The sequence below is a fragment of the Opisthorchis viverrini genome (genome assembly GCF_000715545.1).
Source record: "Opisthorchis viverrini unplaced genomic scaffold opera_v5_170, whole genome shotgun sequence".
Classification (NCBI taxonomy): Eukaryota; Metazoa; Platyhelminthes; class Trematoda; order Opisthorchiida; family Opisthorchiidae; genus Opisthorchis; species Opisthorchis viverrini.
In genome coordinates this window covers 629,998-651,251 of record NW_008751826.1, presented here as the reverse complement: position 1 = coordinate 651,251, position 21,254 = coordinate 629,998, and the positions used below count along the sequence as shown (strand labels likewise).

The following is a 21,254-nucleotide window of genomic DNA, read 5'->3' as shown; positions in this document are numbered from 1 at the left end:
CAGAACTCTCACTTGCGGTCAAACTCTGATGAAATCGTCGGTTTACGGTCGTAAGCATTTCATCACAATTTGGTAGCTGATATGCACTTGACACCAAACAACATATGGTACCACTTTCGCTGTGTTTACAAAACCACGATAATTAAAAAAAACATGCTTTTTTTCGCCGAGCAGTTGAAATTTTTTCCTGAATTTTTTTCGCTCTTCGACCGTTTTTCAAAGGCTATCAAAGCTGGGAGCGCACGGCAAGTTGCCGCACAGCTGAAAGCCAAAGAGGAGGAAGAACTGGCCAAAGGTGAGCATTCAATACATCTAAGCTGTGGTTGTGCACCTGTCTCTAGGGCGGACACTTTCCATCTTGCAACAACACTCGGCTAATATTGTGACGAAATTTAAGTGAAAATAACTTGTCAAAAAAACTGGACAGAATTGTTCCGAAAGGTCGCAGGGCTTGGTCACCTTCGCTAACCAACGAAAAGTTGTGACGGAAACCTAGCACTATCAAGAAGGTTGACTGTCAGTTCACCTACAGCATGACTGACTTCGTAATTTGGTCTGACGAGGGCAAAACACTGCTCAGCAATGTGTCCATCATTCTCGTCTAAACTCCTCTGAAACAATGTCATGACAGTTAGTTTGTCATGGATGTCTCCTCTCCCATTTAAATGGGAGCGATATAAATAACATCGAAGTTTTACCCAAAGTTCGCTCAGTTCAGAACTGTTTAAACTCTCATTTCTGGTGTTCCTGTATTTAAGATATCATGAGGAAGGTAAAATCCTGTATTAAGGAGCCTATCGTGCTCCTTTGTGTTCAGCTCTAGCGCCCTTCCGGTACCTAGCTGCCATGCCACCCGAAGGAAACACCAGGGCTGGGATACTACCAGGTTGCCCAAGCCTAGACAGGGGAAGTCGAGTGGCGGAAGTCGGATTTGAACCACGGACCTTCCGGTCAGTAAATTCGCGCTCTAATCACTTGGGCCATCTCAACCCCGTGCTCCTTTACAGGAGTTCTGCTTTGTCTTTCTGCCTCCTAAGTTTGCCAGGGTAGTCGTCTTTTGTATGTGAAAATTGTAGTGCTCCTATATACCACCTTGGTAGGTAGTCCAAGTCAGGTTGTTGTAACCAATTCTGGTGTAGTTCTTGGCTAAGAATCTTAAACAAGACCTGACAAATTGGATCCAGCACCTACGAAGGTATATCTCAGTGCCTCTCACACGGTCCTGTTCGAAAACTGGAATTTTACCTCCGAACAAAGCACCGTGAGTACGCTTTGGGGGCCATTTTAACTCATCAATTCGTGTCAAAGCAATTAGTCCCTTCATTATTGTCACCCAACCTCGGGGATTTTTTTCATCTGAGGTTATCCTTGTTGAAGATCGGGTGACAACTTGAAATTGAAAGATGGGTAGCACAGTAAATTAACACTCAGTAGGACCTCATCCTGCAGACACGGTCTGGCTTATTTCCCCCTCATTTGTATTTCCTCGGGGTTGGAATTAACGTAAGTTACGTCATTTATGCTGGACATGGTCGAACTAGCGACTCAAACAGTTCAGGCTTTGTGCGACCACATGCCCGCACGTGACACATCCGTCCAGCGGACGTGATGTTCCGGTATTAAGATTGGTTGGCTTCCGGACACTAGGACAATGTATTTTGTGAACACAAAAAGTCAAACACTGCCGGGAATAAGCGATCATCAAGTTAAATGAACCAATGGTGCACTGTGTTTGGTCAGGTTACAGGCCAATCACCGTATCTCTTGCTCGGCCACGAAGACTAGCGGAACGTTGTGGATACTACTGAGATTTGTTGTGTAAATGCGACTGTAATGAGTACACTTTGTCCCCATTGAAGGCCTTCTGGAAAGCACGCGATTTTTACACCATAATGACCGGAACGGCAAGCGAAGGACCAATATATACGAGTTGCGCGACCACTTCCCGCTTGTCATTCTGAAAAGTGGGGAAAGAACAAAAGACACGCTGACTGAATTGTCTGAGCTCATTTAGTTTGTCCGACTCCCAAGTGCCTGTTATGATTATCACTACGGATCAGCATAAAACATAAAACTATATTGGAGATAACAGGGTTCTATCAGCGCCTCATCTCTCAATGTGCACTTTGGTGTAACTCCCATGCATCCGGTCGTTTCAGCAATCAGATCGCACTGGAAAGTGCCGGTGTAGGTAACAGCCTGCAGGCTAGTGCTTTGCTGTTTTCACAAACTGCCTTCTGGTTTATCCTGTTCAAAATGGTCACCGCGCCGCTATACTTAGCTCTTTTGGTGGAGATTTCAACAACACTGTTACGGGAAAATCGAACAGGATATTCCATATGCGGTGCTTCTGATTTAAGAATTTTACGGACTGATTGTAGAAAAGATACCATCTTATGAGCACTGTTTGGTACGACGATCATAAAAAAACGTTGAATGGTACTAGATAGTTTAAAAATTTAGTCATCATCTCACATACCGCCAGGTATGCTGAATGTAAAGCGTTGGTTCATTAGATACCTTGTATTTTGATTCGAAGTCGGCCGTTGGACGCTCCGTAGCACTGCATTGTTTGTATTTTGATTCGAAGTCGGCCGTTGGTCGCTCCGTAGTTATCGATCGGAATCAGCTTGCGTGAACTTGCCGCTCAAGTGCTCGCTTAGTACTACTCTGGCTTCGATATCTTTTATGCCTACACCACAAGTTCTTTGTGGCCATCCTGGACCAAAGCCCTGAGGACGTCAGCATTGTGAAAATATCGGAAACCATTCATTCAATAGAGCTTCTGCAGTGTCTCTCCAACTTGCTCTTACCATCATATTCCTTAACACCGACAGGAACACAAGTGTGAAAAGGCTGGTGAAGTCCCCTTCCAGTGAGTGTCTCTCAAGGCCATTAGGCTGCCACTCACTCCATCTCAGCATTGATTTTAGGCTAATGGCTATGTGCTGTGCTTCCAATAGCGATGTCCGGGGTAGCTTTTGACAACGTCTGACATCTATGTCTTACCAATTGTCTGAACATGGTGTGGCTGACAACACAGAAATGCCCCCGATTAACATTTTGGTTAAAAAACTGGATCAGTGCAAACGGGTATAGTAAACGCGGGTTTTGACCAAATACGACAGTTGCGAACAACCCATAGGTCGCTCATCGTTGGCATGTACACAGGGCTGGGTTGCACGTTGCTACGGCGATCCGAACGTATACACGTTAGTATTGCTTTACCAACCCATTGAAAGCCTATAAGGAATATTGGCCACCTGCGTCAGTTCATCGTCACACCCCAAGTTACTATGTGTATCCAAGCTTTTCAACCTAAAGTCTTCCAGTGGGTGCCATGTGGAATACAATTTAACCGTCCGCTTAGCGTGAAAGTTAAATCTATTGATCCGATGAGCTCATCGTCTCAAACGGTGCATTTCTAAAACCTCATGCATCCATGTTGTCTTTCGTGAGAATCCTTCATGGATCAATTCACATACACTGACTGGTCCCTTAAGACGAGCACTTAGTACCCATCGGCTCATTGTAACAGCTGCTCTCACGTTTCTACGAGGGATCGAGTGATACAAGTTTACGTCTTAATAATGTTGGTGGTTAGGCTTTAATTGCGATTTGACGTTCACAAGTAAAGCGCAGCTAATCGACATGATGGGACACCACAGTTACTTGATCTTTAGCGGTCGATTGAATCATATGTTAGGCACGTTTTAGTACACTGAAACCCGCGATTGAAAAGCGCAGGGTTTTCGGCGTAACTAGATCGCGAAAGGTCGCATCAGTTAAACTGTCGGATTTATTTTCATATTCTTTTGGAATTTGCAACTCACCTTCATGTGATAGATGGTGGTGGACGACCCGTGTGTATTTTTGATGATTACTGTGTCCGAATCTCCTTTGACGGACTGCTGAGGTTCTTTCAATTTTTATTGGATGAAGTGATTGACGTAACGATGGTTCTCCAAGGATTTCGAAAAAGTGATCTTGTTCTCTTCGAACAGCACTGTTAGCAGTTGTCGTCTGTCCGTTTGGAAATCGAGAGAATAAACATTAGTCTGTTGTGCTTTGAGACATGCATATTAAATTCCCTCCCTGATTCATCCACAACCACTAATAAGATCATGCTTTACCCAAATCCACCATTGTCGATAGAATACAGCGGTCGATCCCATCATCGGTAAACGAGGGATATCAGTCTAACCGCAACACAATCTTGCGCATTTGGCATTTCCAGGGAACGTTTGAAATAGTTATCAACTCCCACTCTGCAACCGCGATCGTAGTGATGTGCGCCCGCAACTCACTTACCTAAAACCCACGTGGGAGTATTCGTATGAGGTCAGCACTGGATCAGCTCGCTGACCAAAAGTCTGATACTACGACCTGGAACCGCTGACGGTTAAATTGTCAGCAAAGCACCAGCCATCGACCCTTACCCAAATTCTCTGTTGTATAATTCCCAAACCTCCTCATACCATTAAAAGATCCAAGTGTGCGGCAATAAATCTTCGCATAATGTGCATCTGGTAACAAAGATGACTTCTCCAAATGCTATCTAACCAGCGTAACATTAAAAAGCTTTTCATGGCTTCATATGAGATCTGCAAGGAGCAAGCGGTTTAATTTCTTTTGTCTGTCCACATGCTGAAAGGATTTCCTATTAACTCACGCGCCTTGTCGGGTATGCCATCCATCACTGTTTATCACCTCATTGTTATTAACTTGCAGTTGTTTTCTGTCAGCATTTCCATGTACCCCATTTTCATTTCGTTCATCTAGCCATCGCATTGTCACTAAAAGAATCGGGGAACAAAAGACCCGCTGATTCCGGCCCGTCACGCACCGCACAACCAAGCACCGCCACAACTACTGCTTCATCTAATTTGGGGAAATCCAACCTCTATCCTGAATTTGCAGCCTCAACTCTTCCCAGAGCTCAAGCGGCACCAGTCAAGGGCCGTGTCAGGGCTCTCTATGATTTCGAAGCCGCTGAAGATAACGAGTTGACTTTCAAGGCTGGGGAGCTCATCGTTCTATTAGATGATTCTGACGAGAACTGGTGGCGTGGTAGCAACCATCGAGGAGAGGGTCTGTTTCCTGCACAGTTTGTCAAATGTGAAACCGAAGAAAGCCCGTCATCTAAGAAGAAGGATATGAACGGACCTGTCACTGAAACCCCGAAACTCAGCAAACCCGTTCAACTAGATGCAAAGAAACTAGATGAGTGTCTACGCCTAATCAGTATGGTTGATCCGACTGGCGAGTTTCGACCGGATCCTCCCGAACTACCCCAGCTTGAGGCTGAGTGTAATGCAATGGCGCCTTTGGTCGATCCGGAATTGGAGAAAGTCGATAAGCGGGTTCTGATGTTGTCGGAATTGAACCAACGATTGCTCGACGCGTTTCAAATGTACCACGATCTGATGTCCGAACCACCTCCACTGTCTGCACCGTACTATGGTGGAGGTGCAATCCCAGCAGGTGCAACTGGGTACATGCCTCCAATGGGGGCGTACGGAGCCCCACAACCCGGCGCGGGAGGAGTGCCTTACGGCGCTGGAGCTTTGCATCAGGTTAGAGTTTTATGCTATGATCAATTCGTCTTTGGTTTGTGTCGGGCGGCACCCACTCTCCTAATTTGTTTACCAACTCTGGACCTCCAACGCAAGGAGCGCCGTTGGTGGTGCATTCAATGGTGATGAACACCTAGTACTGAAACCTGACTTGATGATGAGCCGCATTCCCCTTAGCCTGGATACTATCAATTCTAAGGTGGTATTTTGTTAAACACTTTGATATGTAGGTTAATCCGATAAATTTTCTACTGACTCACACGTTCATAGATCAAAAGTGACTGGACGACAGCAAGACAAGCGTCACAGTCAAAGCAATGTGCGCACGTGCACAGACTGTTGTTTTCAGTCACTTGAAGCAACAGTAGAGAGACGCTTGGCTGAACGGTAACCAGATGCTGGATCGCACGTGGTATTCGCTCGAGTGAACGGTGGTCGCTCCATCATTCGTATTGCGTCAAGTGGGCCAGTTCGTATCAATTAGGACGCCTACACAAACTTCCGAATGCGCAGTACCGCCTTATGGATATGGATTGCGACAACTTCAGCCTTGCACTATACTCTGCTACCCGTTCCTCGTGAGACCTTGAGCCAACCTGACGGTAAATGCCTCCATACAGTCTGCACGATTTCCCGTGTTCAGCGTGTTAAAACCGAAATGGTAAATGTCCCTGCCAATCCCTTGGCCAGCTGAGAAGGGATACGTTCGGATGCCTGCTATTACGGCTTTCTCGTTGTTGTGCTGTTGTAGCTTGTTCCACAGGAGCAAGCGAATTCGTATTATAGTAGGACTCGAGGTAACTCAGAGGTAAAGTTGCAAACTTGCTGATCTCAAGGTCCGCCGACATCTCGACTGCTCCCATGTAGGGTTGGGCAAATTGGTAGTATCTGAGCCTTCGGGTTTCATGACGAGTAGACAACCCGAAAAGGGGTTGCATCTGGACGATTTGTTTTACGATTTGTTTTTTTTTTATATTTTATAGAGAGAATACCTAACAAAAAGGAGATGATTTCAGCTGGGGGGTGACGGAATTCTACAGCTTCAGTCGACTATATGGTCATTCTGTAGAAATTCATTCGCCTTGCAATCGCATTGGAGCCACTTAGCACTAAAACTGAACGCGATCAGAAAGGAAGCAAGTTAATTACTTTGTGTAGCTTGAATATTCCCTTTCAGTATCGAAAGAGAGAACAACTGATGCACATGCTTTTGGGACAAGATTCCTCTGGTCAAATAAGGAAAACTTTTAAAAAAAATCTATAAAATAGCCCAATTGACTATCCATCACTAAGCAACTGGAATCCAGTCATCAGCAGGGTACTCCATTCTATTTCGCCCGTGCCTGTGACTAGAACTGTTTAACCTGAAGTAAATTTTCCGAAAATCACCACTCCATTTGAATGCGGATAACTATTTCAGATAAGCACTCTATTCCACGGGCACATTCTTCGCACTCTATGGATTCAAGCTGTGACAATGGATCGGAAAACGTTCTCTGGGCCTTGAGCCTCTTGCTCAGTCCATAAACGATCGGGTTCTCTTATGACCACGTTTGTCTCATGTGGAGGGACCACCGATCAATAGACACTTGGTGGCCACGGTGGCTCGCTTTCGTCTGGGCATAGGGATCGTGGAATGCAAAATTGGATCCGAAACTCGATTATCTCCAGCCAAAATCTTACACCTTAAATGTTGTACCCAATGTTCCGAATCAGCTCATTAGTTAGTGAAGTCAACACGCTACTTTCTTGATAACTCTTGATAACAGCTGTAGCTTCCTTTCGGTGCTATACTATCCCAGCAGAAGGAAGCACGAGGGCTGAGATATTGTCAAGTTCCCCAAGCCTAGACAGGAAAAGTCGATATACCGGGGTTTGGGTTTGAACCGCGAACCTTAACCACTGAGTCATCTAGTGTAGTGTGTAACAGAACCGTATGACTCATAACTGGGACCCAGTTGTCACGCCCTAAACGTCGGTTATATTAAAAATTCTTTGTCATTGTTCATGAAATCGTACTCTATTGAACGAAGTGTTGCTAACTCAAGCTGTATAAATCGCCGGTGTTCTTTAGCCGAGCTTGGCAATTTTGTTGCAACGACGCACTCATAGTGTCACCTCGACTGGTTACAACGTTTGCAACCGAATTACCAAGGTTAACGGACAGAATACTGGTCATCGTGCCCTTGGGAATAGTCATGAAGACAGCGAACAAGCGAATACCGGTAAACGGACAAGGCACACTTCGAACCCATATGTGAACAAGGGCCACCCCAGATTACCAACCCAAAATATAGATACAGGGGTTCATCCCAAGGAGTAGCGTGGTAGAACCGGGCAGAATCGTCCACTTCCTAGAGCTGCTCGGTCCTTAGTGTGTAATAGTAAGCCTATCCGGTTGTTTCGGTCTTCCGTGGGGCACTCATAGGAGGAACAAGAATTTGACTGCAATTCACCTGTCAAGGAACGGTACTTGCGAAGTCCGCTTTATCCATTTTGTGAACGCTAAGGATTTAGTAAAACCACTGCGCCCGCGTTGTCATGATCACTTGAGAGAAGCGATCTTGATGATTTATTTAACCCCATTGGTGTTTGTTGCACCGTTTTTCGTCAATGAAACTTGCCCTCAAGTTTCTAATGTGTTTTATGCAGAGCTTATTCACAAAAGGAAATCCCTAATTCTTCGAGAAGTGAGTGAAGATGGCCTCTTCGCGACCCGCTGTCACCATACTGAACGTTCGTTACGAAAGACTTTTTGTGCTGATATCTTACACAACACAATTTCTCTGCTCGTATTTTAGATCGCCAAAAAACTCTGCCGGTGAAGATTCATTGCGTCAGCAGCTTCATGCGTGAAGCAAACTATGATAACGGTAATACCTCAGCTCACTCCTCCGTCTGAACTTTCCAAGCTAGCGTTCTCGCCAAAAGAACTGCTAACTGCGCACTACTTGTATTAAATTCCAAAAAAATCGGGCCAAAAACATATGTACAGCGCGCTGTATTTAAAGTGTACGAGGCAACAACATTCTCGAAATTCCGACGCATTCTGGACGCGGCATTGGCAACCCACATTTGGTGGATACTGGATTATAATTGGCTGTTGGGTCCACGCTTTTGGTCAATTGGAGCTCGCTTTGATGCTGGACCGGCCAGCGGATCGGGTGCGGAATAGACTTTTTGGCTGTAACAGTGCCTAGGTGCGAGCGGTAAAACGGTTTCCGTGCAGGATTCCACCCAACACCAGCGCAAATGAAAACCATTCTGCCGGACTGTTTTAAGGGCTCACACTACCCGTGCGGTTGTCAACCGGCCTCTCAGCCGTTAATGCTCTTATTAAGACCTCCCTCGCCTCACATTTAGCACCGGTTTGTGCGAAAGGTGGCAATGAATCCTTTTGGAAACTCGTTGTTCGGGACTCCACTTCTCGCACTCTTGGTGTTGTCATGATTGTCTCAGTTGTCCTTGACGAGGCATCTGAAAAGGATATACAAACCTTACTGCGGATGAACGGCGTGAATCGATTACTTTTCCCCCATTCACGGCACTTTCACCAGCTAATTACACTTTTAAGATCCGTTTCGCCCAAAAAAGGAGAATCCCAATTAATCCAGCCGCATAGCATTCCAGTTCATATCAACACTGGCATATCAGTATGTTTCCTGTTTTTGAACTCTATATCTGCAGAGTTTTCCCATCACAGGCAGTTGGCACCCTTCTAAATGGACCACCCCTCTAGTGACTTCTAGGAGGTTTTTAACAGTGACAACTTTCGCATGCACATGTTTAACCGAAATAGGCTCGCCAGCCTACACACTGCATACCACCAGAAAAGTGTCAATGAATCGGTTAGTTAGGTTTCCTTCATTTCCAGTCCACATCTGACGAGGTCTGTTGAGATATCTAAGCAACACCTACCCAAACCTACTCCCATACTACGAGACGAAGGTTCCAGTAGTAATCTTCCTGGCATTCCATTACCCTGTAAATTGCGCGCCAATGGTGATCTTTCTAGGCGAAACTGCGATGTCTCATTGGAACCTGACGCACTTGGTTGATAAGACCAGCACCATGGCGTAAAAAAACTGGTGTCGGTGCTTATCGTTACGCCAGTACCCTCAGACCGACAGATGACTCTCAACAGGTGCTTGTGTGCATGCTTGTATACCTTATTCCATTGAGTCTACGTCGGCTTGCACGTAGCAACACCACGTTCGGCTCTGTATAAACCATTTATGTTCTCATGCGCGCAAATGCAGGGCCAATTTCTGTTGGCTGACGAATCCCTTTCAGTTGTCAGTCAATCACGTATTTTATGTCGTCATCAATATGTCGGCTTTTGCTGGTTATCTTGTGTTGGTGAACAGTTTGTCTACCGATGTTGTCAGTTAAAAAAGTACAACTTCCCATCTTAGTCGTGCTCTCGTGCTTGTTTCCGACTCTAGTACACGGTTTGTTTTCAAATGTACTATCCACAATCTCTAATTCACAGCCCTCAACGGGTGTTTCTTACACTGCCGTACCGGAAACAATGTACCCTAGTCACATGACCTGCACGAGTCAGTATCCTCAGGCCACCACTCAGCCACTGAGCTCAGCTCAGTACCCACCTCCAGCCTACTACTCAGCGACACAACATCCAGTGGACGCGAATCCCACGTCTTCCCGACACCAGCAGCAACAGCAACATTATGCAGTGAGCGATGTCTTTCCAGGTATGTCATTTTGATCCTTCGTATTTTCGGGAAGAGAAGATGGTCCTAGTTTTCGAAATTATTGACTCGACTTATAGGAAAGACGTTTATTCCCTTACTTCGTGTATATGAGCACTCCGTATATTTACTTGGGTGGAATAGCTACGTCCATAAACAAAGCAATTGCTGTGGTCGCTTTCCCGCACTGTCCGAATTACTGGAACAACCAACAGTACCGGTGAATGTATTTTGGTCGATCGCATTGTGTGTGAGCCGTAAGCACTCAACCTGCTTTGCAGGAATCATTCGACACGCTGTTCACGCGGCTTTCAGATAATCTTTCATTGGTTGCCTTGACTACGGGTTCCTCGAACACGCTATGTTGCCAGTCCGTTTACTCCGATAGTCAATCTGTTACAACAATGTCCGGTTTTAGGTAAACGTGTTGATCACAGAATGTCGTCATGACGACTTATACATAGTGATGGATCTTCCAGCCTATAAGTAAGCATTCATTAACCAAAAGGACAGGACCCCCACTACCTGTCCAAAACTGACATCAGTTAGTTCTTATTGCTCATGGTTTACTAGCCAGCACTGTTTACCAGGGCTTCAAAGCAGTGCATCTGGTTTCCGTGTTTCTGATCATGTAACACTCAGCCATTCGTCCGCTGTTGATGCGCTTTTTTGTATTACCTGTGTGTTTTAGATTCCACTGTTGACGATGGGTGATTGGCCTGCAACGTTATGAATAAAACTGTCTTTTGTGGGGCCGTGTCAAGAAACGATGCAATTATGGCTGGTTTCAGTCACTTTTTGTGTATTTTTGTTTCGGTTATCGGCTCTTCACACCAATATTTTCCACCCGATCAGCTAGTGCTCTCGTTCGCTTGCTATGGTAGGTCCCCAGCGGTCATTGCTTCGAGACTTTCGCGTTTTCACTTGGTTCAGTCTGTCCGGCACTGTGAGTGTGCTATTTGAAACAGCGAATTGTGCAATTTCCGGTATGGTGATGCTGATACTTGGTGTGGTTTTTGTGATTGATGGTGAGTGGTGCTATGCCCGCCTAAGTAAGAGCAAATCACACTGCTGATCAGCCGCTCCTGGCCTAACGGCCGGAAGGTCACGGGTTCGAAACTCTTTGAGTTTTGTGAGATGCACACTACTGGTGGTTCCCAACAAAGATGAAACAGCCGTACAGTGCTTGTCGGCTTTTTAGCATTGATTGTCTTCGCTGGCAGGTCGAAACCCCCAGTGAAAAATCCCGGAGTTCTGACTACAGTGTGTGCTATCGAATGACAGTGATTGAACCCTACCTCTTTGCAGGGCAACACTTGAACACTAAAAGTCCAGCGACTCAATCGACCAGATACCAAACAATACTGGTGACATCAGGTGATCGAATCTCGGGATAATCCCGGTATTGCTGGCTTGCCATCTGTTAGGAGTCAGTTGCGGCACTTCAGCAATCTCATAATGGGATCGATTCCTGTCCGTTAACATCCATGGTAATGACGATTACTGTGCTTAGGACTTAACCAACGTCTCATGGATCGTGACGTCGTATCGTCCACCCTGTTCCACCCTGGTAAGGCGATAATCTACAGGTGATGTTGCAAGTCGATCACTGTAGGCGCGTATGATGCTGACTGTTTCATACAAAGTCGGGTTAAACAAAACTATCCAACGCGTCCATGAAGAATAATCCTCCGCAGTTGATTATGCCACCACTAAGAGGCCGAAGTAATGCTATGTGGAACAAAGAAAAGTCATAACAGGCTGGATTTCGGGCATGAGCGTATACTTGCCCCCATGCCCATGTTCTCTGATGTGGCCGTCCGCGGTTCTGTCGCAGTATCGTTACAGCATCTATACGGCCATCGATTTTGTTCGTTTTTTTTTCGGATTATGCGTCTAAGCACTGAAGCGTCGCCGAACAAGGCGATGGACTGCGCTACCTCCTTGATAAACGACAAGGACAGGAGCGGAATTACGAAGAGAGACGTGAAAACGGAGTTCTTGGAAAGGTTGAAAGCTGCTGAGATCGACAACCCCTAGTGAAGGATGCTGGCGGAATTGGTGTTCGGGTTAGTGGTGGTTTGTGTCCAGTAGTCGCACAGTCTGAGGAGTAGGACGAAGGGAAATGCAAACTGGGGTCTTCCACAAAGGCAAGTACCGAAGAATCAACGGTAGACAAGAGGTCGCTCACATAAGGAAGAAAAAATATGTTGGAGAGCATAGATATAGGGCTGAGTTTCTGAGTTTAAAGAATGACATCATTCATTCTTACTTGCAACATACCACCCGCGGCGCGCTTGCACCTGAACTAATATTAGCTGTCTTCACGATCGCGAAAGAATTGTTTGGTGAAAATTATTCCGAGGACTTTGGACAGAATGGGGGTGGTGAAGACTGGCCGGTAGCTATTCGGGTCAGAGATGGAACCCCGATGGGAAAATATTGGTGGACGAGGCTAGACGAAAAAGACTTCAAATGATTTAGGCGAGTTCAAAGTCAAAAACGAGGAGATACCATCCGGGCCAAGTGGTTTAGAATTGGTGACTTCTAGTGGGACATCGTAGTCACGCTTCGCGATGGTAATCGGCAAAAGTGAATGAGTTTTAGAAGCTGTGTTAGCGGCTACAGGGAGAAAGTGAAGCTTCTAGAGGCAATAGGCTAACCGGAGATATGCTTTTTCTAATGAGGGAGATGTGGCACTTCCAAGTATGTTATGTATGGGGAGAATGCGGAGGAACAGAACTTATGACGGACTGCCTTGACCAGACTCCAAAAGGAACGAATTGCGGTTGGCGCTTTCGAAGCCGGGCTGCTTTTTCCGCGATGAATTTAACCTTGACTCTTTCAGTCACAGCTGAGCAAGTGTTACGTGCAGCAACGTAGCCAGCGTTTGCCGATAAACAGGGAGGCACCGGCTAGTGTTTGTGTAGTCTGTTTTTCTTCCACTACCCACGGATACGCATGGTTAAAACATTTTTTGGGGAAGGGGGTTGCTTTCCTGGTTTGAAAAAATGGCTCCTGCGATCGGGGAGCACAGCCGTAAGTTCTTAGGAAAAACTGAACTGTCCTCCGAAAGGCAACACTTTCAAGATTAATGGACGTGTACCATCCCATTTAGCGTAACAGTATCGACGAGAGGTAAGTGGATCCTGGGAGAGAGCGATAAAGTGGTAAAGCAGTAATTGGAATAAGGGAAAGGCCGAAGAGGTCACAACATAATCTTTCGAGTGGGTCGCTAAAAAGATATCCATATTTTGGATAGTGCTACTCTTGTGATCAGCAATGCTGGTTGCAAAGCAGACCAGCTGAGGGGAAAAACGGCCACAGCCCTGAATATCTGTGTGGGAACCATTCCTTATTGTGGACATTGAACTCGCCGAAAATGCAAACTTGCGCAGCTGCATCAGACTGAAAATGTTTGTTCACAGTTAACGTTCAACAGACTGCAAAGAGACGATGCATCGTTACCTATTCGCGGTCGATATGTGCGGAGGAAGTTCAGTCTAATCTAATTTAGTTGAATATCAGGAGTATGAGTCCAGGGCAGGAAGTTGGGAAAGAAGTAAGGATGACTATGTTCAGGTACACACCACTCTTAAAACGGAAAAACGTACTGTTCGAAAATCGTTTGTGGGTGAAGTCGTCAGTTCCGCAGATTTGATTCCCAGTGGGGAATACGACAGGTGAGTAACAAGACAGGGGTTGGTGGACCGAGTTGGCGTTGGTGTCCGCTCTGCAGTTGTTACCAAATGAGCCTTTGAGGTCGTGTGAGGGAATGGAACAATGTATATTTGTCGTATATAATTTCATGTGTGATGAGTGAAAGACCGGCATCCAGCTGAAAGGCTTGGTGTAGTGAACCACATGAGACCTTTATAATTTGGGGTGGCGGTACCCACCCGGGTGACAGCGTAAACTGTCTACCAATAGAGCTATGTAACTCCCTTCGTTTTCACACCCTCATCGGTGGCTTAGTTATCGTCCAACAAAGATCCGGATTTGTTTTAGACTGAATTCACGGTTGTAAGGCACATATCAATAAAGTTTGTTGGTACATTCACCGAGTACAGATGTTTGAATGGGGCGGTTTCAGTCCGACTTCAAACGTTTTCGGGATGACCCTGTCTAGGAAGCAAACCTGCCACCCTATCTTATGTGTCTGGGCTCTGTTCTTCAATGCTTCTGTCCTTTGATCTTCTGTTCATCCGGTTCACTTCTAACAGGACAACGTGGTGTAGAATACGACTGCCTCTTCACTTTCCGTGTTGTGCATTAACTGTCTTTTTCTCCTGTTTCTTACTTTACCTGCGTTTGCCAACACATTCAAGCCTACCTTGGTGGATACACTGGCTTCGGTGTACACCGCTACCATGTGGAGATACGTTTAGTCACGCCATATATTAGCTGTTAATGTGTTCGCCTGTGAGTGACCATCTAATAAGACGATAGCTGCTGCTTCTTTATATGAACTCCTCTAGGTCACTCGACACGATCGGTTGCGCACGCCCGATCGGAATGTCGTCTGCTTGTTTTCCTTCGTTGAACCGGACAAAACACTGAATACTGCTTGATGGCTTATGGTTGTTTTTATTCCCCTATTTGGCCTTTTTTCGCAGCCGCCTACTCTTCGCAGTATCCCGCAGGTCATACTGACCCCGCCCAACCCGGGCTCTCGTCTCGTTATCCTGGAACTGCCGAAGCTCCTCCAAATCCGTACTACTACGGATATGGTACCACGTAAGTTGCACTGGTGCAGCTTTTCCACCCCATTCTTGCCGGACGTACTGTGAATCCGTTATGGAGAGCAGCAGGGCAGATCACTGGTAAAAGAGATTTCTCTTTTGTAGAAGGTAATGCATGGCCTTTGTAACTGTGAAAACCACTGATTTACGAGGATGATATACACGCTTGTGTGACTGAGGTAATTTAGGTTGAATGCAACAACAACACCCACTAGATCCCTTCATGGTTAATAGAAGGAGTTCGAAGAGTGTTCGATGGACTATTTTCGGTCAATGTCGTTCTGGATGAGTGAATTTTATACGCACCGGCGCACAACGTACTCCTGCGCATTCGCCAACCGTACACCGAATTTGTCAGTTTGCCTGTAGATGAAACGTTTCTTCGTCAAATTTCTCAGCGTAGCGCGCAACCAAATGGCCAGACTATCATTTCACTACTCATCTTGGATAAACGCACTTATTAAGGTAAACGCCCATGGTTGAAAATTTTATCCACGGTTTCTCGATTACCCGTGTTTTGTTCTGGGCAGCCTATCGGTTTAACTGCCTCCAGTAGGGTGGATTTCGTTAACGCTTAGAGGTTCGTTAACAGAATACCGATAAAATCTAGCTACCCTCCTTTTTGGCTTCCTTGTGGTGGACAACCATGGTGAATTCAACCAAGTTTAATCGGGAATGAGTAACGTCGCACCCACCTCGATCGATTTTTCGGAGCTACTCTGTACTTTGCTGTTTCTCGCATCTATTCACCAAATAAACTAGTCCGACCACTTGCGGCGGGTGTCACTTTGTACACAGATAATAATCGGAACGGTTTTAGTTGGGAGGAGCGGTCGTCCCATGAGAGGAAGAACCAGTCGCGTGATCAAATGATCACAAGGATACGATACAGGTTTTTGATCTTTATTGGGAATCAGCATCAGTGTTCACCTCACGAAACTCGAAACATGAACTTTGCTCTGTTGTTTCTTGAGAAGAGGAGATTATGTAGACAGCTGGTGTATCGTTTTCGAACATTCGGTCACTTGACCCGGACTACCTTAACTGACCTTGTTGTGCAGTGGGTGTTGTACAATCGATTTAAGCCTACGCTCGATCTCAGTCTGTTGAACGTACACAGCTTAATTGCTATTAAGCTCCACGTTCTTTATCGAGCAGGCCATGATCGATTCCTAGTCAATGCATTTTTCGATCGTGAACGGTGTTAGCAGGCTGCAACTATCACGAAAACGGAAGACTCAAGAGGGAATGAAATGAGGAAGCATTTAGTAAATTTTCCATTAACTTTCTGACTCCCTTCAGCTGCCATATAAACGAATCCTCAACAACAGGAGTACCGGAACGCCTCACTCCGTATTCGTACCAGACTAGTTTTTGTACGTGTAACCAACAGATACACGCCATCGAAACAATCAGGTTTTCAGTGTTTGAAAAATCGTTCATCTGTGGCACCCTTTCGGCGCCCGGCTGCCTTGCCACCCGAAAGAAGCACGAGGACTTAGATACTGCAAGCTTACCCAAGCCTAGACAGAATCAGTCGGGATGCACATGTTGGATTCGAGCCGTGGAGCTTCCTGTCGCTCCTTAACTAATGAGCCATCTCGGGTGTTTGAAGGAACCTGAACTCTACTTGACCACCACTCTGATCCAATTATCTTGGTGGTAACTAGGCTCGATACACCTATCTTCATTTGATCAAGCATCTAATTTGAGCGCAAATTTTACGCTCGAATAAACCCTCCCATTTTGCCTGCAAAAGCGAAGCAATTGGCCTGGCATGCTTGCAGGGAAATCAGGGAAAACCCCATCGTCTTTTCGTTACTTTATTTAGGTGGAACCAGGAAGTTGTTAAACCGGCTCCCTTGGGGTATCTTTTCGGTTCTCTAATCATAGGCTCAAAAATATGGGTTCTATGACAATTAGAGCTACGTGGAACCCCTATCGATGTCAAAAGACAAGCTATCTTGAAAAGCCCGTTTCTGGTTTTGTTCTTTCACTGCTGCTGCCTATTTAGTTTATCCTACCGCTGTCACTGGGTTGCTACGTTACCGTCTCCGAATTTGCACTTTGACTTAATACAAGCCAGTGAATAGGTTAGTTTGAGGGGCAGCACCATTGGCTTAAGGCTTGCCATCATATTCTACGTAATGCCATTATGTCCGAGTAACTTTAACCGAATACATACGTTTCTTCGGGTGTACACCACACGCAGTGGGTGGTATGCACTAACGAACCAAACCTTTAACTGGATTCTTGAAATATGGCAGATCGATTTCAGTAGCGTTCTTGCTGTCAGTTTCCTTCCATATTGTCTGACCGAGATCTTGGTGGTATATGCCCCCCCCCCTTTCTCACCCACTTTTTTCTCGTCTTTTCATTCTGAGGCTTTAAATATAATTACATAAACTTTTGGTTGTGATGTCAAAACTGATTTTGCTCTCTCCCTCCTCTGATGGCGATGTTATGAAGTTTGGTGTAAAGGGCCTGTATAGATAGGCGTTCCTCAGCCGTATGTTGTACAAGTTCCAGACGACGTCATGGCGCACTTCTAACTGATTACTCATTAGGTTTTTTAGGTGTGGTCCCCACTCAATCCAGTTGTTGACGTTTGCAGACACTGACTGTTGACCTGCTCGAATCCCGAGAAGCTCAGCTGTGCCAATGCTTTTGTCCCCAATGAAATTCATCAAGTGGACGCAATGACCTCAAGGCTGAGTCCCTCCCCCATCCACCTTTATTCTTTTCTTTACAATAAGGCTTTCAAATAAGTCATGGCTGTACGGCAGTGAAGCATTGGTGTTGAGCACTGATGTCATGCTGTCGTTGATGATGATGATGATGATGATGATGTTGATGATTCAAGTGCTTTGGCCAGTCGGACGAAATACTTCGACCGTACACTGGTAATCAAGTGATTTCCAACAGCTAATTAGACCATGAACCACACCGTGCCGGGTCGGTGGAGGGGCACATGCCTAATCTCCCTGTGCTGCTTTAATTGCGGTACTACCACAGATGGAAACGCTTTGCATCTGAGCTTTTCTGGACCCGATCGCTCCTTTTCTAAGACTTCAGTGAGATGGCTCAGTAGTTTGAAAGCAAATTTACTGATCGGAAAGTTCGAACCCAACCTCTGCATCTCGAATTCCCCTGTCTAGGCTTGGGCAACCGAAAAGGTGCTACAGCCGAACGATTATCTTATCTTTTTTTATTATTATCTTTATTGGCGAGGTACCGTGGTTGTACGTGAACAACCACAAATAGGTGTAAGCAGTCACCCTTCTACACAAAGCTGTCACAGTTCGTATTGCTGGAACACATTCAGCCGCATTTTATATCTTGCTAATACCCCTCCATCATCTGCTGATGTTAGAGGGTAGTAGAACGGGACTTTTCGGTTCTAATACTTCCATCGTCAGTACTGCTACCGCCCTAAGTGATACACCTACGGTGTGCGGTGGCCTTTACGGACAAAAAGTGCCTTAAATTTGTTTATTAAATCGAGTCACTACATCCTGGATGACGTTCCTATCTGGGTTACTGCTTCATTCACCTAACAGTGTCGTAAGTGTTTAACATTCTTTCCGAACATTCGATTTCAGTGAATAGGCGAAGTGAGACCAAAGATCACCGGCTAGGTAAGCTTGCTGAGTTCACGCCAGCATTCAACTACCATTTAGAAACGTCCTACTTCTGCCAGATCTACAGCACGGTTGCCAGTATCATCAGCGATCCTTTCTTCGACTTTCGTGGTCGAACTTATTTCCGATGGAAAACGAAGTCTTAACGGAAGCAGCATATATGTATCCAACTGAAATCCTTTAGGACCAGGCTACACTCGAAATACATACGTCTATTCAGTTTTGTTACACGGATTAAGCCTAACATCTCATTGCGTTTTATCCGATCGAGTTCATATCTCACTTGGCATTCTGTAGTTCCCATAGTTCATACTTGGAATGGACAGAAGTCGCAGTACAGTACTGTCCATCAGAAGCCACTACAGGTAAGAGCTATCGTGTTGTTGGACGGCTATTCACACACAACGCGATCCTTTCCTATACGACTGGCTTTGCTTGGGTTTTTCCAGGTCTTAATGGAGGCGAGCGCTGTTCTTGACCCGTCCTCTGTTGTGCATTGCACACTAGATCGTGGGAGAATGCTCTCCATGGGGCTATTACCTGTGATAGTCTTCCGACTGAAACACGCTATAAGCTATCCGAAGAAATATGCAACTTTGGTAGAGCATTCTGATCGGGTGGCTCTAGCCGATTACTGAATGGTCTGCTCCACTGAGAAATTAGGAATAAAGGCAAGAGAGAACAACTTGAGGTAAAGTTAACGGTAAGGGAAGACAGAAGACTGGAATGCTGTGGTTTTAACCAGCCCTCTAACCACTGGTGAATAGTAGGAACGTTTTGTCTAACTTCTTGTCTATCGATGTGGTGGGTCTGATAATTACCAAACAGTAGTCTTAAATTTTGATTGGATATTTCACTGTAGACACACTTGGATCTCGTATTTTCTTAGGTCCTACGTGCTGTCGATTTCTGTAGACACTAAAATCCCTTAGCTTGTTGATATTCGAGTTCACATACAATTGGAACTGCGGACTCACTCTTCGGAGATGAAACGAAAGCCTCATTGTTCGGTCGCACATATGTCCTTTTCATGGTACGAACATGTTATTCTGTCATCTGTTTATTCCTCTCAGATTTCAACGTCGTTTTCTTGCGTTTCTTTTAACCCACGAGTGCCTTTTTCTGGTTGCGCTAAGTTAACAAAATATAGCTGTGAAGGACGCTCGTCCAAATGAGCCACAAGCTTTTGTTCCTCTGACAGTTCATATCACAATGTGACAATCAAAGCTTCTTGAAGGATGTAGCACGGAAATTTGTGACGCACCTCAACCGAGTCAGAAGACTATGCGGCTTCAGTTTAGCCGTGACTTCTGGTTGCCCTTGTGTAGACTGGACATTAGCTCAGGTGTTTTTCTTCCCTTGAGTTGCATGACAGCTCCGAGCCGAAAGCATTCAATAGCTGGGCGCCGTTTTCAAGCCATAACTATCAAATATCGTGGTAATCTCGTTTCGCCATTTATCTTCAAAATTTTAGAGCCGACGGAACGCACATGGACCCCAGTCGTCAAAACAATAGCGCTGCAATGGTCGCTCCAACCGAAAATCCAATGGGATAACAATCGGTTGAAGCGAATTGCCTGTCTCCACATCGGCGCCTGTTCACAAGCGCGCCATTCCTTCGCCATCGATCAAGCACAGTCCGTCTGCTCCTCTTCACATTCTCATCCTGTTTACGCGCATTCGCTCCCTACTTCCGCCAATTGTCTAGATTCTCCCTCACTCCATTGTCCGTACACTTTCATCACTCTCCACACCGCCGTTCATCCACCGTGTAGTTGATGTTAAGAGCGTCTTTCACCGATTACTCACTGCTTACATTTCAACTTCTTTTTTGCTAATCTCATGCGTGAACGTTGCCGTTTTTTGATTGATTTCTTCCTCTCTTCCTCAGTTGCGATCCGTCGATTGGCTAATCTCTCCCCATCTGTTTCTAAGTACCACACACGGACCCAGAAAGACCGTTCAGAAGCACAACAGATTTCAATGTCCAACGAATTTGCTAAATCATTGTGCTTCATTTTCCATCGAGTATGATTATCAGGTCAGGTCAGTCCAGGCTTGGTTAACCGACTTGTCTAGGTTCTCGTCTGGAGTTAATTTCAATTTCTAATAATCCTGCTATCGTCAACGGTCTTCTGTTTGTCTTTGTCGGAATGGGTTATGAGTCTTATCTTCAACTGTTTGCATTCTCCCTTTCAACACGTCTGTCGGTATGGTTGACTCTTGAGGACTACGTCTTAAGTCGAATACTTGTGTGCCATATCCGTGAAGTTTGTGTACTGTTAGTACTGTGTCATTTCGATGTCTTTTGGCAGGCTATCCTACGGTGTGCGAGCTGCCCTACCTCCTTCAAGTTATTTTGCTGAAGTTCCGTTCTCCATTTAACAATTCAACCCTGTCTGGGTAAATTCCGGATGAAAACGCCGTCAGGTCAGGTTCTCTGCGTTATCGGTTTATACTTTAGGGTGAAGCAAACCAATACGCAAAGGCGCGGACATGATAACTCTCCCAACCTTCTTCGAAATCACCAATACCGTGCGTCTCATTGGGTCCTAGGAACGTTCGAAACCGCAGCGCTCCGCA

At 45.6% G+C, this 21,254-nt stretch overlaps 1 protein-coding gene across 1 annotated transcript in view; it reads left to right on the top strand.

The window, feature by feature from the left end:
* Positions 1-20,878, top strand: part of T265_07408 (hypothetical protein) — a gene marked incomplete at both ends in the record, with an annotated part of 33,944 nt that extends 13,066 nt beyond the window's left edge. Inside the window, 5 exons of the mRNA XM_009172918.1 lie at positions 223-295; positions 4,783-5,576; positions 10,069-10,291; positions 14,905-15,025; positions 20,146-20,878. Coding sequence (XP_009171182.1) covers positions 223-295; positions 4,783-5,576; positions 10,069-10,291; positions 14,905-15,025; positions 20,146-20,227 — 1,293 coding nt within the window. The remainder of the gene's footprint in view (positions 1-222; positions 296-4,782; positions 5,577-10,068; positions 10,292-14,904; positions 15,026-20,145) is intronic.
* Positions 20,879-21,254: the final 376 nt, after the last annotated feature.